The 27,484-nt window shown below is 42.7% G+C and overlaps 1 protein-coding gene across 2 annotated transcripts in view; it reads left to right on the top strand.

Moving 5' to 3' along the window:
• LOC133051054 (cyclin-Y-like protein 1) overlaps window positions 1-5,026 on the top strand; it is a 35,452-nt gene extending 30,426 nt beyond the window's left edge. For both annotated transcript variants that reach the window (XM_061135425.1, XM_061135424.1), the window contains 2 exons: window positions 1,674-1,836; window positions 2,963-5,026. In XM_061135425.1, the coding sequence (XP_060991408.1) occupies window positions 1,674-1,836; window positions 2,963-3,079 (280 nt within the window). In that variant the 3' untranslated portion in view covers window positions 3,080-5,026. The remainder of the gene's footprint in view (window positions 1-1,673; window positions 1,837-2,962) is intronic.
• Window positions 5,027-27,484: the final 22,458 nt, after the last annotated feature.

Here is a 27,484-nt window from a genome sequence, read left to right as displayed (position 1 = left end):
GGAAACTGGAAAGCATTACAGCCAAGTGTTCAAGTCACATTTGTCTCATCCCCCTGCTGTTGGCTGCTATTTGTAATGGTCTCATTTTGAGTCTAAATTGAAAAATTGGCATCTATCAGCTTTTCCTTAAAAGTTTTCTAACATCCATATATCTTGTTTGAATATATTGAGCAGCTGCTGTTCAGAAAATTTGCTGCACCTATAAATGGCATGCTCTTCAGTCATCTAGTCATTTAAAAAAAAAAAACAAACGCAGAAGCGTATTCTGTAGTCCTAATGCCTTTTTCTTCAGTAAGTAAAGCTCTGTTAATAGACATGTTAATCCTATGAAGTACTGTATTTCCACACAATTAAAATGTATTAGTGGAAGAGAATATAAAAGGGATAGTGAAGTGCATTTATTCCCGTAGTAAATTAAGTCCTGATTAGCTGATTATCAAAACATTATCTGATTTACATTTCTATAGACTTATGGCCATATGAACAGGAAATTAATTTTGGAGGTAGGTTCAGTTAGGTTTAAAGTTCGGCAAATGAGAAACCTCATTTCTGCTCACACTCTGCTCTCCACGCAGGAGAACATCAAACATTTGATGACTTACCAATGGATAAAATATTATCACTTTAAAACCAGGAAACAAATATTTTGAAAAATAAGTCACTTTCATTTGTCTGGGTATTTATCATTTTTATATAATTAACTCTTTAAAGTGATTGCTGTGAAAGTGGTAAGACTTACTCTGATTTTATTTACTTAAACATTAGACAAGCTAATGACTGTGTGTGGTCCCACAGGAAAGACCTGCTCCCAGGACCCTACTTTCCCACTTCATTGAATTTGCCCTCTGCGTGCCTATGCACCTTCTGTCCTAGTCAGGGCCGGCGGACGGAGCACAGGGGGAACTGCTCCATCGGGGTCATTGCTCAGGTGCATTTAGTCTAGCCAAGACGTCTCCCCTTAATCCTACTGCCTCCCATAGCTTAAAAAGTGTATCCCATCCTGTCCCAGGAACACCTTCTGGTCCTACTGGGATTAAGAGGAACAGAAACTTGCATGCTGCCCTTTGCCACAGTCCCCTGCACTGGAGCGGGGGGAGGGGATTCCCTTTCGCATGGAGTGTAGCTTATTTATTTATTTATCTGAGATGAATCCTTGTTGCCTCAAGAGTCTTCTCCCCTCAGAGATAATAGCAGTGGCTCTCCGTGGCCCCATTTGTTGCCGTGGTGATGTGCCTACTGCTTTTGTTGGCGTGTCTCTACTTCAATAAGCCCCTTCCTGTTATCGGTGAAAATGTCTGCAAGTTCTCCAGAGCTAATAAACAGCATACATCATTCCTTTCATCTGATGACTATAGCGGGGCCTTGTGAGTGAGCGTGGAGCATGAATGCACAGCTGCACTAATGGAACTCTGAAGAATGAGCCCCCGAGTCAGCAGCATGGGTGCATAAGAGGGCCGTAACCTCCCACCCTTGTCCCAAACTCCAAGTGCCAGGACGCAGGAAGAAGCACAAAGAGCTGTACCTTGTTTGAACATTAGTGTATTAATCCAGCTGGGGAGCCATTATTTGTTTCCAAACTGTATTTAGAGCTGTTGTGGCACAGAATGGGGTTTCTAAAGATAGCCCAGTTGACTAAAATTGTCCTATGTTGGTTTTGTCTTCTCCTTCCCCAGGAATGAGATGGAAAGGCACTTTCTGGAGCTCCTTCAGTTTAATATTAATGTTTCCGCCAGTGTTTATGCCAAATACTACTTTGACCTTTGCTCCTTAGCAGATGACAACAACCTGAGTTTTCTAATTGCTCCTCTTAGCAAAGAAAGAGCACAGAGCCTAGAGGTAAGACTGGGGATTCACTAACTGGGTTTTCTGTCAGCCACCAAAGCCAGCATCTGTGGCTGACTTACACTATGCAGTGACTAACAGTTTGAAGAGCTTATTAACCCATTGGCATCTTATTCCCTGTGTCTTTTATGGGTTAGACAGAGATATCACATTATTTTTTTTAAAAAAATTACAGATATCTCTTATGTAACCATAATTCAGAATATTTTAAATCAGATTTAATTGTTCTTAATGGTTTTCCATTTGAACCTCCACACTTACATATAACCATACAGGAATAATTTCTTATAATTGTATCCCTAATCATATGTACATTGATAATTACTTACCACTCTTAACTGCCTGAGCTTGTAGTGTGTGTTTGTGTGTATCACAGTTCAGCCCCATGAGTTTATTAGACCAGAAGCATCAGGGGCTAACCTGTGAGACCTATACTTGGAAATTATAATGTGGGTTCAGAAACTGGATGTAGAAAGTAGGTGGGTTTTTAATCGAAGTGGTAACATACATGGGATGAAGTAATTTGTAGTAGTGATTTGAAGAGTAATTTGAAGTAGTTTGTGATTTCTGGTGGGTATACAGCAAAATTTACAGCTGAAATGAATACATATACAGTTGACACTTTTTCTGGTACCTTGGTACTTTAGAAATAAGACATTTTTCTACAATAATTTACATGCATGTGAAATAGCACCTTGTAGTGCTTCATCACCAGAGCTTGCTTGCCTTCAACACACACCTACTTCATTAAAATGTTCTCAGTGTGTAGTAAATAATGAAGACTGAATAGAAGTTGAATAGCTGGGTAAACACTGATTTTGCTCAGGTGTGTTCATTATGCTTAAGGACCTAGTATGTAGGTAACATCATATTGCTGTTAGATGGGGCCTATTTTGGGAACCCAGTTTTTAAATATGTTCCTCCCTGCCCCAGCAATCTCATCATAGCCCTTGAAGAATATTATCTTAGGGAATCAGCAGTGTAGATATGAGCTATCCAAAGTAGCAGCAACTGTCAACCTAAATGAATGCAGATGTGTGGCTTATCAATGCTGCTTTCTTTAAGGTTGGAACTTTTTTCCCCCAATTATACTTACGTTCTATCTGATTGACTTTCTTAGGCCATCTCCAGACTGTGTGAAGACAAATACAAAGACTTGGGCAGAGTTGCTGTGAGAAGGTCTTTCAGCGCTGATAATTTCATTGGTATTCAGCGCTCCAATGCCATCCTCTCATGAACAGAGAGGTGAGGGGCTGTAACATCATGAACCCCTCGTAACGAGGACTGGAGAAATACCACCTCTCCTGCTCAGAAACCAGCAAAGTTAGTATTTTCACCTAGAAGAAAGACACTGAATTCAAGAGACTTGCAGACAGCAAAGGTTATGGTCATAGGAAAAAACTGGACCTTGTCAAGGCAACACACTCTTCTGTCCTTTTTAATGGAAACAGAGTTACAAAAACCACTCCAAAGCTAAAAAGCTCCCAACCCACCCACAGATATTTGCTTACTGTGTAGGCAGATAACTGTGAACTATGTGAGGTTTTTTTAATAGTTTAAATTTTTAGACTTTAAAGACACTATGTAACTTTTACTTTTTCCTATTTTTCTCGCCCATATTGCTGCATATTCCTTTAGAATCAATGCAGTATTGCTATTCAAACACGGGACTCCTGACGACTCATAAAGCCACTTAGGGAACAGACTGTTTGAAGGATTCTTCCTCCCTATTTCATTGAAGCTGCTAGTCATTTTTGGCAATCAGTTTAAACCAAAAAGCTGCTGAATAACACTTGTCATTGAGTTTTTTTGCAAGCACTACTTAGTAGCATATTAGCATGTTTGGGATCACAAGCAGAGAAAGTATGTTGTTACCTGCTTCTGTTGGGTCCGAGCTGCGTTTCTTGTTAACTCTAATGGTGCTTCTCATTTTCTGATGATTGTCCTCTTTGTTAAATACTTGTATTAAAGGATATTTTCATAATTCTAGCCAACCTGTTAGTCCAGGAATAAGCAGATAGTGAAATAGAAGGTGTCCCAAAAGTCTTGGTGCAATTTTAAGCTTTAATACAGTGTGCTTGGACACTCCAGGACACTGCCGCAGAAGTATAAATGCTACAGACACAAAATGTCACTTGAAAGTTTACTTGAATTTCTTCTAAACTCATTTAGTTTTGTAAATCTTAGATGTTAAGCTTTTAATTTGAATTTTTTGTTTCAGTCCCTCTTGAAGATGGCAAACAATAGGCTGAAACAAAAGATTAAAATTAAGAGCTTAATGTTTAAAATTTACAAAACTAAATGAGTTTAGAAGAAATTCAAGTAAACTCTCAGGTGATGTTTTGTAAGTTTGTAGCATTTAAATTTCTACAAGTATCAAAGCTTCAAATTGCACAAAGACTTCAGGAGGATATCTTGTATCTTTATAGACCTGGCCTCCTCTTTTTAAAATAGTCCTTTGCCTGGCTGGGCTGTTGATCTGCTTGAACACGGAAGTTTCTTTTTTCTAGGTTTGGTAAAGGAATAATGAACAATAGCATTAGTTCTCGGTAATAAACTGAAAGGAACTGGACCCTGGTAGTAGTGACAGGAAAGTAAGCGACATGAAACAGCTTTTCTGTTCTGCGTGTTAACCTGGCTGTAGGTGTGTCACTTCAAGTTGTTACTTGAGGAAAGATAAATCTTAGGAACCCTTACCTCAGGCTTTTTAAAACACAGGGTACCACTTAGCCACCAGGAAGCCCATTAAAAGACAGGGAGGTCCAGTAATCAGTCTTTTAGGAAATTGGTAATGATGTCACCTAAACTTGAAACATTAAAAAAAAAAAAAAAAAAAGTGTTCTCAACTATGTAAAATCTTTCTCCTACCTTCTCAAACATAGTCCTAGGAATTTTGCCTGTAAACAAAGCATTTCTGGGCTAGAAATACTTTCTCTCTTTATAGCAAGGCTTCACATTATATTGAGTGCCACAGGTTCCATCATTTTTAAAGGACAGAGACATAAATGATAAATAATGGATATAAAATATTACAGTCTACCACCTCAAAAAATATTGTTTATGGAGCTTGGAGATTCAAGTATCGATTGCAGTTTTATTTTGAAAAGAATGCTACAACTTGTGTGGTTTTTCTTCCTCATGTTTATATTAAAAGAAAAGCTAATAAACTCTTTTAATTAAAATACGTGGCTGTTGTGCATCTTCTCACTGCTCACATAACATCACGGCTCTGCTTAGTGCAAATGTTCTCAGTCCGCTCTGATAGGCAGGCCTGAAAGCATTTTCCGACTACCCATTCAAAAGTTTCTTTGACCGTTGCCTTTAGTTAAGAGGCATTTATTTCTTCGGCTTATGTTCTTTTCAACCAGAAGATAATTTAGTACACTTAAAATCACTGGCTGTGGTGCTCAGTGGCATAGTGCATTAGATGGCACTTTGGAATTGTGTGTTATTGTACCAACCGGGGAAAAAAGCACACTGGAAGATAAAAGGTAAAACACAGAAAGGAGTTACAGAAATACTGTTGAATCAGAACATGAGTTACTTGAGGATTTCAAGCCACTGAACAGGAAAGAAGATGGAATAAGAGGAGGTAGAACTGTGTTGTTATAAAGAGGGTGATGTTAAACAAGCCATGTGATGTACCAGACCACCATCAGGTTTCTCTAGGACCCTGGTCACTGCACTCGCGCAGTATTCCATCACTCCTGGTAGTGCTGTTGTGTCTGCATCCACCTTCATTCACTACCTAGGGTCAGATCTTTTAACTTTGTTCTTGGTAAGTTGTTGATTAGGAGAAATAATCTGAATTAGTGCAAAAGGAGAGAAAAACTATGACAAATCACTAAGATAGTTTGTACCATGTAATAATATGCCAGTTACTAAGCAGAAATGCTGTCACATCTTGAGTGGTCAAAGGTTAAAAAAAAGTGGGGGTAGGAACACTGCTTGGACACGACTGTAGTTTGAAGACAAGTTAGAATCACTAAAAATTGCTCTTTCAGTGTTAATTCTAGAGACAATTACAGCCATTTTGATAAATGGAAAACTTAAAGGTTCTCATAAGTACTATAGGGCATGAAAACTAGTTCCTAGTAGGGGCAATAGGGTAGTGTTGAGATTTTATACCTAGGAAGAATTTATTCCCTAAAGTACTAAGACTATAAAAGAATACCTCAACTCAAATTTATTTTCATTTTTAGTTTTTGGAATATACTGACGGTGCAATTTTAACTGGAATACTGTGAACTGAACTTTATAAGGACAAGACAAAGGTTTCAAATCTATGTTTGAACCAAATGAAATTGTCATTTTTCTACATTAAATTCACGTGGTTCACCCTAAGACAACTTAGGGCCCAGTGTTTCTGAGAAGTTTTCTCCATTCAGTATCAGATTCTATCATGACCCTATTCTATCACATCTAAAGTACCCTGTATGCCCATTATTGAAATTCAACATTACAAAATCCTGGTTTTATAACAACTCATGTTTCATTTGTTAGTTTTCCCATTTTATAAGATACACCATTACTTGATTTTTTAAAAGTGCTGATGAAGTCAGTATTTACTGGAAAATCATTCACTCTATTTCAGGTTATGCAATGTTTTGGGAAGTGTTTCCATACAGCATGTAGGTTACCTGAACTCTTTGATCACACAAGCCTTCTAACCACGTGTAGAGTGACTAGGACTGTTCCTCGCCCAGAAGCTGTGGTCTATGAGTTCAGAGCTACTAGGTAAAGCACCTGATGGCTGGCAGAGCCTCTCTCAGGCAAGCGCTAGTTTCTGTGCATAATCTGTCGATTATCCCTAGCATTTACCAAGGATTAGATCACCTAAGATCTCAACTGTTGGCCACTTACCACCCTGGCCGGCCTGACACTGCCAGCAAAAATAAAATCCAGGAGCCCTTCAGCAAAGTCTGGTCCCTTGTACACAGGTGCAGTCTGGTTTCTGAGGCAATTTAGTCTATTTTAAATGGGTTTGGCAGATGAGAGAACAATTTACTTAATGTGAAACAAATTTTAAGAATACCAGTTTGTGGTTTAGGGAACTCTAGGATGCAGAAAGAACTAGGAAAGTGAAATAGAAATTAAGAGGAATCCAGAGTCAAATGAAAAGTGGTTAACCTTCTTTTAAAAAGGCCCAGGTAAATGTGAAGGGAGCTAGTAATTTGAATATTAGAAAAATTCAGCGACAGCCTCAGAACCTAAGGTACTCAAGAATGTGTCCATATCTACTCAGATTGTTCTCCTAACTTTTTCTTAAAACATCTATTCCTTCATCCTAGCATTCTCATTTCCAACCTTTACTTCTGGCTCCCCAGACGGTGGCCCTGTATTTCCTCCCTGTGGGAACTGACTCTTCCAAGGGCAAAGTTTCAGTGTTTGGTCACCTCCCACTGGCCTCTCTCAAGAGGATCATCTCAGCTTCACCCTCTAACTTTCTGCTAGTGCCAAATGTGGCAGTGCTTGATGCTGGTTACTACTGTGATCCACTTCCAAAGCCTTAGCAGGTTCCAGGAAGTACAGGATTTATATGGCTCACAGGCTAACTGGTCCCTGTGATCCCCTTTAATCAACTACTTGGGCCCTCCTCAAGGCGCTCGTTACCCATCTGCTGCACTCAGTCCCCTGACCTGCCCACAATTCTAGACGTATCACCTCAGGCTAAGCAGCAACCCCACGTTCCAGACTCCACAACTTGTTTCACCTGGCGTTAGGAACAGATGCCTCACTCTTAAGGTAACCCCTCTCATCCAACGGAGGCAATTCCATCCCAAGGCTTAAAATCAAACTGCTATATCCACCCCCATCCCCTCCAGAGCCTCACCAGTTTATTCCCTTCTGCTTCAAAATTGCATTCATCTTCCCAACATGAGGATAGGGCAGTTTGACCTTGCTTGGTCCTTTACGTGTCCCAGTATTTCACAAGATGTGGTCCCTAGACCATCTGCCTCTCATGGGCTGAAAACCTGTAAGAAATGAGTGGAATCCTGGAAGATAAAGAAACATTAGTAGAAAATCTGGTGAGATCCAAATGAAGTCTGGAGTTAATAGTAATATGATAATCTTGACTTCAGTTTAACAAAAGTGCTATGATGATATGTTAATATTAGGGCAAGATGTATATATTTTTGCAACTTCTGTGTAAACCTAAAATAATTCTAAAAGTTTAAACAAGCAAACAAAACAAAAAGAACCACTTCCTGGACCCTAGACTAAATGAATCTCAGTTCCTGGAGCGAAGCCAGGAAATCTACATTTCTAATAGGAACCCCCAATGATTCTTACACAGACACAAACTTGAAAACTAGTCTTTCAATTCTCTCCCATCCCATGCCTGAATGGCTGCTTCCTCCTCATTTTATTGATACTTACCTTAACCTGGTTTAATCCTTCAGATCCTCTCAACTCTAAAATATAAATACTATCATTATCGCCCTTTCACAGATGAGAAAGTACTAAGATGAGAGTACTAAAAGGTCAAACAATCTGTCTAGGATCAAGCAGCCATGATTGATGGAGCTGGAATTTGAGTCCCTAGTCAGTCTAGCTCCCAAATCTATGCGTAGAACCATCACACTGCCTCTCCTTCTGTTGGATGTGACCAGTTAAAGAGCTGTGCAACTAAGCACTAAAAATGCATTATGACCTACTTCTCTAGCCACCCAAGTCTAACAGGCCCCTTTTCTACTGGTGGGGAATAAGCAATGAGAAAGCATCAGAAAGATGTGTCAACTATGGCGACCTGTATGGGGAAGGCACAGTGGCTCTTCTACCAGGATCCAGCTCAACTGCTGTATTTTCTATTCTCTCAAATGCCCTAATGTGTACCAATCTAACAATGCTCATCTTACTTTGACACTACATTCTCTCAGGTTTGCTAAGCATCTGTCCATATTGTCAGGGAAGTGGCAACTTTAAATCAACTTACAATAGGTCCTCTGTATCCACAGGTTCTGATCAGTGGATTCAATCACCATGGGTTGGAAATACTTGGGGAAAAAATTTAAGAAAGTTCCGAAAAACAAAACTTTAATTTGCTGCATACCACCAACCAGTTGCATTATACTTAAAATAACTCCTTACTGGGGATTTGTATTAGACATTAGAAGTAATCTAGACATGATTTAAAGTATATGGGAGGATGCAGGGGGAAGACAGAAGGACTGTGTGTAGGTTATATGGAAATATTGCACCATTTTACATAAAGGACTTGAGCATCTGTGGATTTTGGTATTTCCAGGAGGGAAAGTTCCTGGAACCAGTTCTCCACAAATATAGAGGGAGAATATATATCTCCTTATCTGGGCTCCTTGACTGGTGTTTAGACCTTAATGAAAGTCATGTCCAACTCTTTGTGACCCCATGGACTATAGCCCGCTAGGCTCCTCTGTCCATGGAATTCTCCAGGCAAGAATACTGGAGTAGGTTGCCATTTCCTTCTCCAGGGGATCTTCCAGACCCAGGGATTGAACCCAGGTCTCCAGCATTGCAGGCACATAATTTACCGTCTCAGCCACCTGGGAGGCCTTAATACCAAGTTGTAAATTGAATGATCAAGTTTGGGGAGTTCATGACTGCCAAGCAGACACACAGAACAGCACCGCTTCCATCCAAATTGCTTCAGCAGTCTAGACAGAGCTGACGAAACAACACAATGTCAAGCAGTGCCTCTGTTCTTGTGTATTTCCCTTCTTCCAGTGAATCATAAAACAATCACAGGATTGGCAGGAGAAACCTAACAAGTATATTCAAGTAAAACATGTTTTCATTAGTTCTGCTTCTGTGATTGGAGTTTGCTTAATTTCATTATCAATAAAAAGGTTGCCACTCATATCTGAAAAATCTGATAATTAAGTTAGAATCCACATAGTGCCTTCAGCCAGTGCATGCTCATTCATGTCCAACTCTGTGAGATGCCGTGAACTGTAGTCCACCAGGCTCCTCTGTCCTTGGAATTTTTCAGGCAAGAATACTGGAGTGGTTTGCCATTTCCTACTCCAGGGAATCACTTAGAAAGCAGTGTGTCTCTTTGTAAAAAGCATGAGGAGAAAAATACTTGTGTAGCATCTTTTTACTTACTTTACCATTGCTTTAATGCACTTTAAAATTTATCTATATTAATTGGGAACAAAGAAACAAAAACAGACATTTCTTTGTTTTTCATAAATAGTTACTCTCCATATTTGATAAAAATCTCAAACCATTATTTTAGCTTCCCACAAATATAATACATACAGATTTTTTATCTGAAATAGTGTCAGCAAATTAAGTACCTTGAAACTAACATAACCACATACAACTGCTGTTCTACTGACTTCCAGGAACAAAACAAAAAACTTTTTATCAAGATGCTCTGGATTTCCTTTTGTTAGTGTTAAGAGATTCAATATTATAATCATCTGCCAGTAATAATTTATAGATTTGAGTTGATTGTCTACAAATAAAATACCACTGGCATTGCTTTATGAGTTCTGGATTTGACATGACATCGACAATACCTCATGGGACAGGCAATACACATATGTGGAAATCAGAAAAAGTAGTGAATGCCCTGGGCTCAAACTACTGACTCGGTATGTGCCTCATTTGGCTCAGTAATAAATTCACCTGCACCAAACCCGTATCAAAAGTCACTAAATCTCCCATATATATAAATTATTTATATACACCCACAACACATACATACTATGCATACAGTTTTTAACAACATGAAGTAATATTGTCTTCAAATGATGTACCACAGACATTATCCTGGCTGAAATAAATCCTGTAATTGTCATCAAGCTGCTAGAAGCTTTTGAGAGTTCTGAGTCTGGTTACTTAGTTACTTTCATCCTGCCTCCCCTCACCCTGCTTTCATGTCCTGGTAGCTTTTTCTTTCAGAACCACCCTCCTCAACCCAGGCAGATTTCTTTCCCAGGATCACTTGATTGGACTTTGGAGGCAAGAAAGGGCACGCACAGGGAGCAGGCAATTCTCAGCCACTGTACCTCACACCTGCCTAGATTTGTGATGTTCTCTGTCCTGTTGGCCCCATTTGGTGTTAGAAAGCAGTGATTCAAAGCTTTGTCCCTCCTACCCTCCTTGGTCTTTCTGTAGAGCACAAAAGTGAAAGAAGCCTCTTTAGCAGGGGTGGCAGTTCATTAAAATATACAACTACGTCTCCTAGCTCTGGGGTTCCCATTCTGTACTTGAGACTGCAGGTCACGGATGCTGTTACTAAGGTTTGGTGTGGGATCCATGAGGTTTTCTCCTGGCAGCCGGTGTCAGGATTAGTGCAGCCCTAGCCCAGGAGGAAAGGGCCTAATGAATACCAACTTGGAAACAGGGCTGCTGGCACATTATTTAAGCCTGTACATGCGCACAGTGACACACAACACACACATGGGCCCGTCGTTGGAAGTGTTATAGCCACGCTTTCCGGGAAACAGACTCACTCAGAAGGACAATGCAGATAGTGGAGTGCAGTTTATTACACCGGCGGGCCCAAGGCAGAGTCTCCTCTTAGCCAAGGACCCCGTCCAGCATTTGTGAAAATCTTTTATACCCCATGCATACGTGTCCAGACCCACCACCTACCCCATGTGTACGTGTCTAAACCCACCCCCTACCCCATGCGTACGTGTCCAGACCCACCACCTACCCCATGTGTACGTGTCTAAACCCACCACCTACCCCATGTGTACATGTCTAAACCCACCACCTACCCCATGCGTATGTGTCCAGACCCACCACCTACCCCATGTGTACGTGTCTAAACCCACCCCCTACCCCATGTGTACGTGTCTAAACCCACCACCTACCCCATGTGTACGTGTCCAGTCAATAATCAATAAGCCCACAGTTACATTCCAAATAGTTAATAACCGATAAGCCTGTGCTTACATTCTGATAGACAGTGTCCGGAGGCAGGGGTGATTAGTGTCTGTTTTCTCTTAGGCAATGAGTAGCCTGGATGTGATCTTCAAGATTCCCCTGTCTGGAGGGGGTCTTATCCTTCCATTGTCGTCCCCACAGGCACTAAGCAGAGAGTTCAGAGTCCGCTGGAGAGGCAGCTGAGCATGGCCAGCACGGACAGGCCTGAGATGGAGTCCAGGCCCTATGAATTCCTTCTTCATTCCCCCCTCTTGATGCTCTTAGTTTCCATAACGAGCATCACTCACTGAGATATATTGTACCTTAGCCCTCCTGTCACCCACATGAGAGAATGCTATCAACCTCTGGGTTACAAAATTCACAAGACATTGTAGGAAGCAGGGCCCACAGAGCAGTATGATTAAGATTACTATAACAACAGTTACAATGGTTTTCCACCAGTCTCCCTTTACCCAGGAGAGAACTGAAGTCCAAAAGGGAATATTTTCATTAGACATGGCTTTCACTTGATTTTGCATATCCTTCAAGGCAGTAGATACATTTCCAGACAGGTCAGGGATGTACACACAACATTCGACTTTAATTACAGCGCAAGTCCCTCCTTGGGCTGCTGTGAGTATGTCTAATGCCATCCTGTTTTGAATTACTGCCTTCCTCATCTGAATTTGTTCTTCATTCAAAGCTTGAATGGCTTTTGTACTGTCTAAGAGGGCCTGTTTAGTGAAATTAGTTAAGGCCTCTACATTAACCATGATATCCATTGTCCCTACAGAGGGTACAAACAAGGCAGCAAGATAGTCATACCATTGGAACACAGATCGTGTCCATCTTGCATGCAGATAAGGCAGGTTTACTGGAGGCTGGTGTAGGCCAGGCTTAATACTGCCATGGGCGAAAGCAAATCCTAATGTGCAATGCCCCACCCAGCCAACTGGTAACCATGGCCATAAGTTAAGCCCACAGAGCCATTGGGTCCCATTGGGGGCTACCCAGTGGATTCCAGGATTATATTTCCAGTTGGAACCGGGCCACTGAGCAGACTGATTGGGGTGATAGGTAACTTCCAATATTTGTTTACTTTGTTCAGGGGACAAATAACCCATATATTTTAATTCTTTTGGGTCTAGGGGGTGGTCTCCAAATCCAACTTTCTGTTCTTTTTGTTCCCAGCAAATAGTAGCAGGGGTAATCAACTGTCCTTTCTCAGGAGTCATCCAGAAATATTCATCCCAGACCTGGTAGTATTGCTCAAGGTACCGGGAGGCCTGTCCCCCTTTTGTTAAGGGAGCCCTTTTCCTCTTTAATTTTCATATATGAGGTTTAAGCCTTTGTTATCTCCATAAGGCTGGTGTTCATGTTAAATGTAACCCTATGTCCCTGGCCCATTGATGGCTTCTTCTTACACCAGGAGAGCAAAGAAAGGTTATGGTTGGTGAGAGAGAGAAAAGTTCCTTTTTGTTGCTCTAAGAAGGAACACAGTGGTATAAAGTCCCCATAACGGAGTGGCGATCCCCACCAGGGGAGTCTGTCCATTACTGACAGGGCATGGCCCCACATACCCAACAGTTGGAGGAGTTGTGGAAGTTCGCGTAAGAATGTGCCCACGAGATGAAGACGTTGTCCTGTGCAGGAACACTGGTCAGGTTCAGAATTGCGTTGATGAGGCCAAGCAGCAGGAGTCATTTACCCAGCTCCATCCTGTAGAGGGCTCGTCCGGGATCTCGTTCTCTTCTTCCTCTTCAGAATGATCTTGGTTCCCCGTGGGTCGGTGGGGTCCTTCTGGGTGGTCCACTCAGCGTCTGCCGGGTCAGTGTTGTATGCCTTCTTCGCTCTGGTGTGATGGATCCAAGGGGCAATGCCTGCAACTTTAACTGCAGTAGGGGTAGTTAGAATAACATAAGGGCCCTTTCACCAAAGGGCTAGCAAATCATGTTCCCAATCTTTGACCCATACTTGGTCACCAAGTGTAAACTCATGAATCTGTTCCCCAAGGGGGAACAGCACCCTTTCTTGTACAAACTTAGTTACCCGATTTATTACCTTACCCAGTTCCATCTGCTATGAAATCCTATCCCCCCTTACCTGAGGCAAATTTGTTGACACCTGTTTTATTATGGGAGGAGGCCTCCCATACACAATTTCATATGGAGAATAGCCTTGGGACTGTGGGGTCAACCTGAGTCTGAGCAGAGCCATCGGAAGCAAGTCCACTCAGGAGCAGTCAGTCTCTCTGATCCACTTGGAGAGTCTCTTTAAGTGTCCGGTTGGTTCATTCCACCATCTCAGAACTCTGGGCCTATATGCAGTGTGCAGTTTCCATTTGATGTTTAAAGTTTTGCTTACTTGTTGTACAAAATCAGCTGCAAAAGCCAGGCCATTGCATGATCCAATGCTGGTAGGAAATCCAAATCTGGGAACCATTTCCCTAAGCAGGCACCAGGCTACTTCTGATGCTCTTTCAGTCCAGGTAGGAAAAGCTTTTACCTATCTCAAGAATGCACATATCATGACCAGCAGGTAATGGTAGTGTTGGTGAGGTTTCATTTCAGTGAAGTCCACTCCCAGGTGTTCAAGGGGCAGCGTGCCTTTCAGCTGAATACCCAGAGGATTTTGTCTGAATACCCGAGAGGCAGCATTAACCTGAGAGCAGGCAGCATGGCCTAGGTGGGTCGCTTGGTGTGTTTGGCTTACCAGAGTGTGTGCCAGCTCCTCCGGTACCAATAATTTGTCACTTGACAATTCCCACCATCTCTTTTCAGTCTTATGGCCCCTTCTGTTCTGGCTAACCCAACAGCTGTTGTCCTTATTTTATCAGGCTAGTGCCATCAGTATATAGGACCCAATTAGGGTCTGGAACCTTGAGCCCTTCTTTAAAACAAACCCCAGATACCTTACCTCCTCTTTGTAGATTGTGCCTTCTTTTTCAACACCCGGTAACCTGCTTCCATCAACAGCTGGAGCAGTGCATTTGTCCCTTTCCAGCATTTTTCCTTGGTCTCAGGCAGCCAGCAGCAGGTCATCCCCATATTGTAGGAGCTGACATCCATACTCTTCTGGATGGAATGAGTCCAGATCAGAAGCCAAGGCTTCCCCAAAGATGGCTGTGGAGTTAGCCTTTGTTATCTGGTGCTCCCGACTGGATCTTCCCATTCAAAGGCAATGATGGGCTGTGATGCTAGGGCGAGGTGTATGCAGAAGAAGGCATCCTTGAGATCTAGGCAAGTGTAAACTTTAGTCCTCGGCGGGAGGAGGCTAAGCAAGGTATAAGGGTTTGAAACAGTGGGGTGTAAAGTCACAGTAGCCTGGTTGACTAGCCTGAGATCTTGTACAGGCCTATAGTCCTGTCCTCCTTCCCTTTTGACTGGCAGGATTGGCGTATTCCAAGCTGACTGGCACTCTACTAGAATGCCTGCTTGTTTCAATCTATTGATGTTGGGCAATATGCCGGTTCAGGCCTCCATCCATAGCGGGTACTGACACCCTCTAACCGGGATGGTGCCTGGTTTGAGTTCCATTATCACTGGGGCGTGATGTTCAGCCAGCCTGGGGGGAGGGGGGGTTGTCTTCCACCCAGACCTCAGGGAATAATTGAGTTAGCTCTCTCATGCTCTTCCGGCCCACCCGGTTCTGCCTTCAGAGGCTCATGCAACCTCCACTCATCTTGGGGTGGTATTGAGAGAGGGCAAATAAGTCATAGAGTCCGTCCAGAAGGTGGGCCTCTCCTCAGGGGAGAAAGTCACCTGTGCTCCTAGTTTGGAGAGCAAGTCTCCTCCCAACAGGGGTATTGGGCACTCAGGAATGTCACTTGGTGCCCCCCCACCCCCATCTGACATTTTCTGGGCTGGCAAAATGATTTAATCATCTCTTCTCCCGATACCCCAGTTACAGCGGTAGTCTTTTTGGACAGAGGTGCCACAGGTTTTGTTACTACCGACAGTTCTGCTCCTGTATCCACCATGAAGTCAATGTTTTGGTCCCCCACTTTTAAGGTCACCGTGGGCTCTCAGGGACCTGATATCTCTGAGCCCTAGCAGCCCTAGTTAATTTCCAAGTCAGCAAGCCCCACAACTGCGGGAGCTTCCTCTTCCTTCCTTGCCTTAGGGCATTCATCCTTCCAGTGGCCAAAACCTCGGCACGGGCACACTGGTTTGGCTGTAACGGGCCCAGGGCCTCCCTTGGGACCGGCTGAAGGACTGTCCTGTCCCTGGGGCAGAGGAGATTTCCCGGAGGGCCCAAGTTAGACTTTCCCAGAGCAGCAGCTTGCACTGTAAGTCTCTTGTCTGTTCTCTTTGGTTCCCTCCGGCTCTCTGGCAGAGCGCGGTCTCTGCTTAATTCCAGCGTCTCCCTCCCCTTCTTGTCAGTACTCACCAGGAGAGGCGGGTATAGCTTGGGCAGTTCGGTTGGAGCCGGATCCTGGAAGTGTTGGGCAGAGGCTTCTGTCCCCGGGATCGGAGCCTGCCCAAACAGCGGCTCTACGAACTCCGGGAAAGCTGGCGGAGGAGTAGCGGCTGTTGCAGAAACTTCACCTGGCCCTGGATCGGGCATTAAGGCGGCCTCCGGTCCTGGTGAAGCTCTGTGAGGCAGGCGCGTCATTATCCAGCATGGGGGAGGGGTCAGGTCATCCCCGTCCAAATCCTGTAGAATTTCCTTTTTTATCATCAGTCAATTTTTGTGCCATTAATATTTTCCCCTTTACCTTCTGGATACAGAACCTTGTCCAAGTAGGAGGGTCTCAAGCTAACCCTAGCCAGGAGTCAATAGATGGATATTGATCCAGGTGTCCTGGCTCTCCTGTGACTACTGTGTAGATTGCTTCCACTATTTTTAAGTTCACGGTGTTCTCTGGTGGCCATCCTGCTCCCATAGGGGGCCATTCGACCTCACAGAGTATGTGGAGGCAGTTAGGCTTCATCTTCACCCCATAGTCTCCTCCTAATCCCTTCTTTAAATTTTTAATCATGCACTCCGATACGGTTGCTGTAGATTCACTTTCCCCAATCTTGCTTACCTTCTCAGACCTTCTTCTACTTTTTCTTTTCGTTCTGTCTACGAAGTTCTCAGTACCCTATGTACTTCTGATATTTCCACTCAGTGACACTTAAATTGCCATTCTGCCTCCTTCCTAATTGGGGTGAGAAGAGCCTTACCTGCCATATCGCAGAGGGAGAAGGGGGATCAGCGTGTCTTCACCTGCTGGTCAGCACAGCTGAACCAGAACATCACATGGTCAGAGACTGTTTCTCCCTTAAAGTCCATTCTTCCTTGGTGGGCTTGATCAGGTGCGGATGAAAACACAGATGGGTTAAATATCTCATGTTCCAGGCCATCTCCGGAAAAGCCAATTCATCCTCACTTCTGTTTCCCCCTCCTTCTAGCCTAACAATTCCGAGGGGGTCAAGAATTTCACAGCAGACGGGACACCTCCTGGGGGAGGGCAGAATACGAGCATACAAGGACCAGTTTCTTATCCTAAAAATCCCCTGGCGATCGCTTGGTAATAATTTTCCCCGAGACGGCGTGGACACACCTCCTAAATGTCCTTCACAAATTTCCTTCCTAAACCCTAGCACGCTCGTCGACCTGTGTACCAAGCAATCGCCACCTGCCTATTCCAGGCTCCTGTGGGTCCCCGCTCCTTCTAGTCCCTTCCAGGGGGGTGATCAGGCCCCCTCTTCCACCCTGCTGGGTGGGTTCCTCCTCACCTCAGCGCTCAGTTCCCCTGCTGCCGTTCACTACCTGCCAAAGCGAAGAAACCGGGCTTTGAAAGGCTGAATTCTTCCAGAGGGGCGAGGCGCCTTCCCCCCTCTAGGAGATTCAAGCCACAAAGCCTCGGGGTGGCCTCAAATGAGACCTGTCTCCTCAAAGTGAGGCGTTTCCCGGCCCATGCACCAAATGTTATAGCCACGCTTTCCGGGAAACAGACTCACTCAGAAGGACAATGAAGATAGTGGAGTGCAGTTTATTACGCCGGCGGGCCCAAGGCAGAGCCTCCTCTTAGCCAAGGACCCCGACCAGCATTTGTGAAAATCTTTTATACCCCATGTGTACGTGTCCAGACCCACCACCTACCCCATGTGTACGTGTCTAAACCCACCACCTACCCCATGTGTACGTGTCCAAACAGTCAATAATCAATAAGCCCACAGTTACATTCCAAATAGTTAATAACCGATAAGCCTGTGCTTACATTCTGATAGACAGTGTCCGGAGGCAGGGGTGATTAGTGTCCATTTTCTCTTAGGCAATGAGTAGCCTGGATGTGATCTTCAAGATTCCCCTGTCTGGAGGGGGTCGTATCCTTCCATTGTCGTCCCCACAGGCACTAAGCAGAGAGTTCAGAGTCCGCTGGAGAGGCAGCCGAGCACAGCCAGCACGGACAGGCCTGAGATGGAGTCCAGGCCCTATGAATTCCTTCTTCAGAAGCGACGGCAAGAAAGTATGACAAAGGTTTGCAAGGATAAACCAATAAGGCACCAAGAGAACTTTCTTCCAGTCAATTTAGACAGCTTCAGAATGTGAGGTTAATAATACATAGTAAAAAGACTTCCTAAGGCTCTTGTCAGCTGATTCACTGATAGGTCGCATATTAGTTCCTTCTAAATCTTCACCCTCCTATCTATGCTGAGAGACATTGCTTAAAATTGAACCACGAAAGGGACAGCCCAAAAGCTGTGTATGAGATTAAACTGGGCCTTAAATCCTCACTAAAATCAGAGCTAGCTGTAAAGACGTTGCTAAACTACCTCACAACCTTTCATTTTATAATTGCTTTCATGAGTATGGATGGTCTGCCTAATGAAAATGAAAATCAGGAGAGAACTGAGTATGAGATGGAAACAGGGGGTGAGCATAAATAGATGGGTTTCTCTGCCTGGGTAGGGGGAGGGGTGGTTGATACAAGACTTCAGGAAGCAGGTGGGCTTAATCTTTGAGGGAAGGGAGAGCAGGGGTGAGAGAGAGAGATAGACTGAAAACAGGCAACGCTAACAACTGGGATGAACCTAAAAAACCTCCAGTGCATTACCTCTATTACTGCTCTTTGCCTTAGTATCCTTTCTCTTAACTGTCTTAAATTGTTTTTAAAGTAAATTGGTTGTTCTTTTTAGGTTTGATATGTTGCCAAAATAAAAAAATAATTGTTTTAAAAGTAAGAATTAAATCACTTCAACCACATCCTCTCACAACTTTTAGATAAATTCTGCATCATCTTTACACTCGTCCACAAAAAAAAAAAAAAAAAAAGGAAAAGGAACAACCCAAATTAGACACAATGACTGAAGGCAGCAGAATAATCTATGTACTTTCTGGGAAAAGGTCAAGGTGATCAGAAAAGGTCCTCATTTGAAAAACAGGAGAGGAACTGGCCCTCAGGCAGGGGATCTATTTCAAGGTTCTAAGCAGCTGCAGAAAAAGCAGACGAATTAGATGTGCAGAAAGTTCTGTAGCTCGGTGTACCAGGTTTTGTCAAGTATACTGAAATTTAATTTTGATTTAGATGAGTGTTTAAGAGCAGTGCATTTTTATAAACATGAACAGCCTTTGAAAGTTCATGAAAACTATTAACATCATGTTTCTTTCCATCAGCATAGTGCTTAAATCCATTGTGGAAAATACACACTTGTTTACTTAATATCCATAAAGTAAAAGCTGACCTGGGCTTAAATCTTACTTTTCCAACTTTGGTATAAATGAAGTGCAAATCGTTATACTTGTCATTTTTCTAGAGAGGCCTTCCCAAATTTTAATTGCATTTGCCATTTTAGCTTCTTAAATCTAGTCCCCAGTATTTTACCAGAAAATGCACTGTCACTCCCTTCCCCAACTATAGCCTCACACTCTTCTTGAATGAATGGTTAAACAGATTAGAAAAGCAAACAGCATTTTTAATAGTAAAGTGTGTGTGTGTAGTGTGTGTACGTGTGTATTCAACAATACGCAGGCTTTCATATAAGAATGAGGGAATGGTTCAACAGATTAGAAAAGCAAACAGAATTCTCTAACAGTAAAGTGTGTGAGGGTGTGCTCACCAATATACAAGCTTTCTCAGAAGAGGAGGAAAAGAAAAATATATTGAGGTGGGGTGGGGAAAACGGCTTTCCTTTTGCTACACTGATTCACGTTTCAAAAGCTTAAGCAAGTGTGTTATGGGTCTCATTTGTTGTCAGAGGCTGCAGAGAGCAGTGTCTCGCTGCTTTTGAAATATCTGGCTGTAATCTAGTCCAATGTCCAGGGACAGTCATTTTCCCTCATTGCTGCCAATGTTTGTTCACAGGTAGCCAGCCTCCCTTTCAAGCACCTCATTCAAGGATGGGTGTGGTTTCTAATCACAGCTCTCCAGGAGAGGAGGAATAAGAAAAGCAAAAGGACTGTTTAACATGATAAAGGAGATGGGATGGGGGAGGAGCAGATAAGAGAAGTGTTGGAAATTTACTTAATTATAGGAGGTATATCAAGTTTAGTTCTTAAATGTAAAAAGGAGACCCCTTCAGCTCTATCACTAAGTACTTTCAGAAGAAGGAAGTGGGCTCATTTTTACCAAAATATAACACAAGTTTTTTGTTTGTTTTTTTTTTTTTTAAGTAAGATCACTAGAGTCTATTAAGAACCACCCACTCCTCCAGCACAAAGCTGCCATCTTAACAGTCTGGAATTGAAGTTCAACCAATGGCCATCCCTTAGGTTAGCACTATTCCAAACATTTATTCTGGACACTTACAATGCTACCTCTAAGTCATTCAAGCAAAGCTGGCACTGTTAAGAATGAGAATGATTACAAGGACTACAGAAAAGAAACTCAAGCTTGCTAAACAAAGCTAGGACACACACAGAAACTCTCAACACTTCCTAACCTTGTCACTTTCCGGAGGTGTAAACCCATTATGCTCCCCCTCCTCAGTATGACTTAGGGTGTCCCCAAAGTTAGGGAAAGGGCCAAGCAGCTCATCTTAAAGCATCTGGGACACTTTAAGCAGTGGAAGGAGAAGTAAGCTGGAGAAGCCCACGGGAAACTTCCCGCTCACAGCAACCTAAACTTTCACTGTTCACATTATTTTTAAAGACACAAGTATAGGAAATACATTTTCCCAATTGAGACCACACAGTTCACAGAACCCTGAACCAAGTGGACCTTCATTATAATGCCAACCTCAGGAGTGTAACCGCCCCCCCAAAGCAAAGGTAAGTTTTGTTGCCAAAATGCAACAAAGTTAAAAATTAAGAAAATGACATATAAATTAAAAACATGGTTCCCCTCAACAAGGCAGGAAGATAGAGCAGACGTCAGCTGAGCCCCTCTGAGAAGTCCTGGGACAGGTGCCCCCCTGGAAACAGCCCCTTCCCCTCCTCTCCAAGTTGCCCCAGGAGGGGGCATCAGCACCATTAAGGTAAGACGGAAGTGACCTTGGCAAAGCTACCAAAGGAAAACAACCTAGCTCCCTCAACTCCCGCCCGGCTCCTGGTCCCTTGGCCGCCGCCTCCTACACGTGCGACAGGGACACCTGCTTGTGGTAGGCGGCGGCGGCGGGGCCGGGGGGCCCGGTCCTGCCCGCGAGCGCAGCGCTTGCCTCGGCGTAGTCCCCCGCGGCCGTGGTCCCGCACGTGTCCTGGCGGTCACCGCCGTGATCGGTGGCTCGCGCGCTGCTGTCCTCACGGGTGTTGCGAGTGGAGGGGGCTGAGCTGGGGGTGACGGTCCTCGCCTCCGGGCAGGGTAGGGAGTGGCAGGCTCTCTGGTCTTCTCCTTGACTCCTGGTTCTCCTGCTCCATGGTCTCCCAAAGCCAGTCGGGAATAAGCGTGGACACTTCAGGGCTGGCGGGAGGCATGTGTTCTTGGCTGCTGAGGTCGGAGGAAACGGCCGGCCTCACAATGATGGTGCGGGCCCCCACCTTGGGTTCGTTCGTGTCACTGCCACTGCTAGTAAGCCAGCTCTGGATCTGGCCCCTCCACCAGCCCAGCATCATCCCCACTGTCACCCCAGGGTGCTCTTCACAGATTCTATATCTGTATCATCTCCATCTATTCTACATCTACATCTATATGAACTACATCTATTCTATGTCTCTATTATTTCCATCTATTCTATATCAACTACACTTATTCTACTGTTAGCACACATTCCTGTGCATGCACACTGGGGTCAAACAAACTGAAACATCAGAGTTTGAAGCAGAGAAAGGTTTATTGCAGGGCTATGCAAGGAGACAGGTGGCTCACACCCTAAAAGCCCAAACTCCCTTAAGAGTTTAGCAAAGCACTTTTAAAAAAGCCAGGTGAGGGGGGAGGGGTGAGCTGGTATACAATTCTCTGATTTGGGGAGGGAACAGGGTGGTGTCACATTCTCAATCCTTAGGCTCCAGGAGGCCTGAGGCTGTGTGTTTTTAGTTGTCAAGTAATTAGTGTCTTCTATTCTGTGGAGCCATGAAATTAAAAGATGTTTACTCCTTAGAAGGAAAGTTATGACCAACCTAGATAGCATATTAAAAAGCAGAGACATTACTTTGCCAACAAAGGTCCATCTAGTCAAGGCTATGATTTTACCAGTGGTCATGTATGGATGTGAGAATTGGACTGTGAAGAAAGCTGAGCGCTGAAAAATTGCTTTTGAACTGTGGTGCTGGAGAAGACTCTTGAGAGTCCCTTGGACTGTAAGGAGATTGAACCAGTCCATCCTAAAGGAAATCAGTCCTGGGTGTTCATTGGAAGGACTGATGCTGAAGCTGAAACTCCAATACTTTGGCCACCTGATGCGAAGAGTTGACTCATTGGAAAAGACCCTGATCCTGGGAGGGATCGGGGGCAGGAAGAGAAGGGGACGACAGAAGATGAGATGGCTGGATGGCATCACCGACTCAACGGGCATGAGTTTGAGTAAACTCTGGGAGTTGGTGATAGACAGGGAGGCCTGGCGTGCTGCGATTCATGGAGTCACAAAGAGTCAGGCACGACTGAGTGACTGAACTGAACTGCACTGAATCTGTGGAGGGATTTTCACATCTGCAAAACAACTCGGGAAATGTGCATCAAATCTAGGTACTTTAGAGAGAAGCATACGGCATCGAGGAAGGCTTGTCTGAAAAAACCCCCTAGAATCCTACTCAGTTGCACTATATCTATACCATCTATTAATAAGTCTATTCTACATCTATATCATCTATGTCATGGTCTGTGTGCGGGTTGGAAAAGGATTTCCAGACATGAGACAGAATGAGAGGGAAATAAAGTTTATTAGAGTGGAAGAGGCTGTTAGAACAGCTGGCCAGCCCAAGAGAGAAGGGATGTTGAAAAGGGGTCCTTAGCTCACTTTTATACCCAAGGTACAGTGAGAGTGATAGGGGTCTTGCGGGTCACTTGCTGATTGGACTAGGCACATATATGGTGTGGGAGGAAGAGTAAGGCAAATACCTTCTCACTATTGGGTAGGAGGGAGACAGGTTATACTTCTCAGGAGAACCTGAAATCCATTAATAGTTACAATGTGGGGGAAGGAAGGACAATAAGGGTCTGGTTTTCTGTTCCTGAATTCCAGGACCCTCCTTGGTTTCATCTGCTCATTCGTCCTTGGGTCACCACATTCCTCCCTCTCTTTACTTTTAGGACCAAATTTTTGGCCCCTGTTGATACTCTGCTCACGTCTAACTATCTACCTATTTTCCTTCTCAAGCATTTGGGAACCCAGTCTCAAAGGAAAAGGGGCGATGACCACTCTGGTTTCTTCAGGCTGTAGGGGCATACTGGGGCTCTGGTTTTCAGTTCCCTTTGCCTGCTCTCTGTCAGGGTGCATTTATGGAGGGAGATGAGAGTCCATGGAATAATAAAGTGGCTTGTTTCAGCATTGTCTAGGTGTTGGTCGGGAATATTCTTGTCAAACTATCACTCAGAGATTTTTTGTTTTCTAGAAGAAATCAGCTTAATGAGAAATTTAAAGATATATGGCCTAAAGACTAATAGAAGTAGAAAAGATTCTGAGGAGCTAGCCAGGAGAACCAGGACTAGACTTTGGTTTGTGACATTAGTGTTTTTCCAGGTAAGAGAAGATGCAAGAATTTGGGCTCATAAAAACCTTTACCTGAAAGCATCTGACCCTCTGAAGGCCAGTTCTTTTGGGTTTTTCCCAGAGCACAGAGTGCCTTATTTCTGATCTCCACCCTGAATTTCTTCCAAGGGGTGTTGAAGGTCAACAGCTTGCAATGGTCATGATGTAATCTTTGTAGAGATAGCTGGCAAGCACCAATTTCCAGTCAGCAGGATCCCTTCATAGTCACATATTTGACCATGTTTGGGGGGCATTTCATGGCCATTGTGTCCCACGGTGCTGGGAAGGCTCATTCCCAGGTCTCGGGAAGATCCCATTGAGAGGCCACTCGTTGTGCTGTTATTGGACCAGACCTTGAGAGTAGCAAAAGTCTCTGGACCATACCTGTCTTACTAGCCTCTTGGTCCAGGAAAGTATTCCCTCTTGTTGCTTCTTCCCAATTCTAGAGTTACATTATTACAATCATTGATCTCATATGGAACTGCATATCAGCATTTTATCACAGGCTCAGGCACACATTTAGTAACATAAGAAACAGTTCTGAAACAAGTGACACAGAAAATAATATAGCTAGCAGGTATTAGTAAGGTCATAAGCAAGAATTTTGGAGAAGGAAATGGCAACCCACTCCAGTATTCTTGCCTGGAAAATCCCATGGACGGAGAAGCCTGGTAGGCTATACAGTCCATGGGGTCATAGAGTCGGACATGACTGAGCGACTTCACTTTAAGCAACAATTTAAGTCAAGAACTTTCATTAGGTATAGCCCAGTATACCCCAGGTCATCTGACTAAGTTAAATGACTATAGCCATGTGTTAATCTCCTGGTGTACACCATGGAGCCTCTGACCTTTATCCAAAGATTAGTCGTTGAGATAAGCTTTAGAAACAAACTTAGAATGTCCTTTCTAATAACTTAATTAATTAAACCTTTTAGCAATATAACATAACAACAAGGAACTATCTCAGAAATGAATCGTACTAAACCAGGCCTTAATTAGCAAAACTAGAACTTAATATTAAGTGAAATATAATTTTTTGTCATTGTGAGGACATTAACCCTGTAGCCAGGGAAGGCTTTAACTCATCAAATAAAAATGAGGTTTGTCAGGGAGCAAGGAAAGCCAAGCGGCCACCTTGGATTTCCCACAGCCCTGACTCTTTGATTTACAGCTATTGTTCACCTATTTTTAATTCCCCGATTTAGGAGTAGACTGTTGCCATGTTTTAAGGACATCAGGATAGCAAAGGTCTAACAGTGAGGACTTATTTTTTGTAGAAGCAGAATGAGCTTTGCCTATATGTACCATAATCTTAAATAATACTTATTTACTTTATCAAAGTAACAAAAGATTTTAAAAACAAATATAAATCACTTAAAGGCAAAGAAATTCATAATCCATTAACAAAAGTTGCATTCTAAGAAAACTTTGTTCTCTTAACAAAGAGAGTAGAATAAATTCCAGTCTGTTACCAGTTTACCAGATAAGAAACAAACAAAATTTGTTTATTGGTTAATCTTAGGTAAGTCTTTTCCATAAATCTTGAAGTAGCAGTATTCTTGCAGTCATCAGAGTGAAACCATAGAAGGCATGTTTAAAATCTGATTAAATTGCAATTGACAAAATAGCCTGGTCATTGCTGTGAGATGTAACACTTCAATATGATAACTAGCATTATAGTTAACCACATTTTCTCAGGGTGTATCAGATCTATATGAATTCCACATAACTTTAGGATATCTATATTAATAACATCAACCATTCAGTATAACCTGAGAAGATTTATCACCCCTTCAATAGTACTTCCCATGTACTTTAACATGTCCAATGAACCCAGGTAGTTTAATAGCTCCTTGGGATGTCTCAGGGGCCCTCTGAAGCATCCCAAAGTTAGCTAGAAGTTAAGTTATTTAAGAAGTTTTGTCGATAAATATCGAAAGGGCTTATAACAGTCAGACAGAATCATATAGATCACTGTGAAACAATATATTCATTTAACCAAAGTATTAAGGAAGATTTCAAAGGTAAACATAGAACATATCACTTCAGAGGTAAAGAAACTTAAAATCTATTATCAAAGGCAGTTCAACATCTCAAGAAAACTTGTATTTATGCAAAAAACTCTTCCCTTGGAGTCCACTCTCCAGAAAATCTTCTTATCACTATCTGTACCCATTACTTTCCTCACCTATCCTGAAACAGCCACCTATAAGTCAGACCTACTTATGTTTCCATTTATAAAATATAATTTCATTCCTCATACCTTCTTTACTAAAAATACACATCCTACCTTCCTCAAGCAACCAAGAAGTGACTTTTATATTAGCATTCTATAGATTGGTGAACATAGACAATTTCTAAAAAAAAATTCTATAGAACATCTCAGGATGGCATCAAACATTATTCATTAATAGTCCAAAATCTCTAGTTTCTCTGTAAGAGGAAGTTAGTATTCAGTAATGAATGTTTCAGAATCTTATTTTATTTGGAAATGACCTAGCTATTCAATAAACTTCTGTTACTTAGTTTAGCACAACCCTAGAAATTCAGGTTACCAAAATCTAGAGAGACTGTTTTAGACAGACATTTCTAAAGTATGATTATTCTTAACAGAGTTTATCTAAAAGCTCATATCTCATTTACATATTTTTTTGAAGTTTCTTCTCTTGAGGTTCTTTCCTTGTGGATAAACTTGTAATAGATAATAACAATATAATAACATATAACTTATAATAAACCTAGGGACAGTGAAAATAGTATGCTTAATGTTAATAACTCTTGGACATGCCTATATTAGATTAACAAGCAAACATTAATACTAGATATCTAATACTGAATATTTCCCAGTTCATGTGAATCTTAAATTCATTTAGGTTAATTTCTCTTGTATTTAGAATTATCTCATTTGTAAGTGCTTACTTTTCTTTAGGTCAATTTAGAACTCATTTACTACTTCAGCAATATTATCAAAAAAACAAAACACAAAAGACACACACTGAGACATGCATAAATCCAGACAGACAGACAGACAGACAGACAGAGATCTCAGTTTCCTGCGAGATCTCATAGTTTTCTGCTTGAGCTTTAAAATATCACTTTGACACCACCTCCCCGGCCCCCACCCTCTTTTTTGGCTTGCAGTTCTAATTTGGCCAAGGTTGAGGTCTCAAAGTTTGTTGTGTGTTTCAAGGACATGGAAGGGGTTAACTTCAAGCTTTTCCCTAGGCAGGCCTTTTGACAAGCTAGTTTTTTTTTTTAAATTGCATATGCAAAAAGAATTGGTCTTGCAATTTCCAAGAAAAAAAAATTTCATTTTAACCAGATTTCTCCAGAGTCTAAAGAATATCATGGCCATCCTGTGTCAAAAAGTCATCTTTCCTTTCTGTAGTCATAGTTCTATAGCTAAAATATAGACCAAATAGTGCTCAATCTGACTCTGATGTCAGGCGATATCAGCTGATAAAAATCTCTGGTGGGAAGGGAGGTCTTTGTCCCATCAGAAGAACCTGAAGGGTTAGGGGAGTTTGCAGGAGTGGGGGAAGCTTGGTCTTTCTCTACCCTGAGAAACAGGAGTAGTCAGAAGGGAATTCTTTAGGATGTTCAGGAGTGGGGAAAGCTTGGTTCCCTCCACACCCGTGAGATGAGTGTAGTTAGAACATTCTTTAGAATGTTAGGAGAGGTTTTAATCCTTCAGGCTTTTGAATATAGGAGAAAGACTTGGACCAA

The sequence above is a fragment of the Dama dama genome, chromosome 33, assembly GCF_033118175.1.
Source record: "Dama dama isolate Ldn47 chromosome 33, ASM3311817v1, whole genome shotgun sequence".
Lineage (NCBI taxonomy): Eukaryota > Metazoa > Chordata > Mammalia > Artiodactyla > Cervidae > Dama > Dama dama.
The sequence above is the reverse complement of the archived record's forward strand: the minus strand, read 5'-3'. Positions and strand labels throughout refer to the sequence as shown.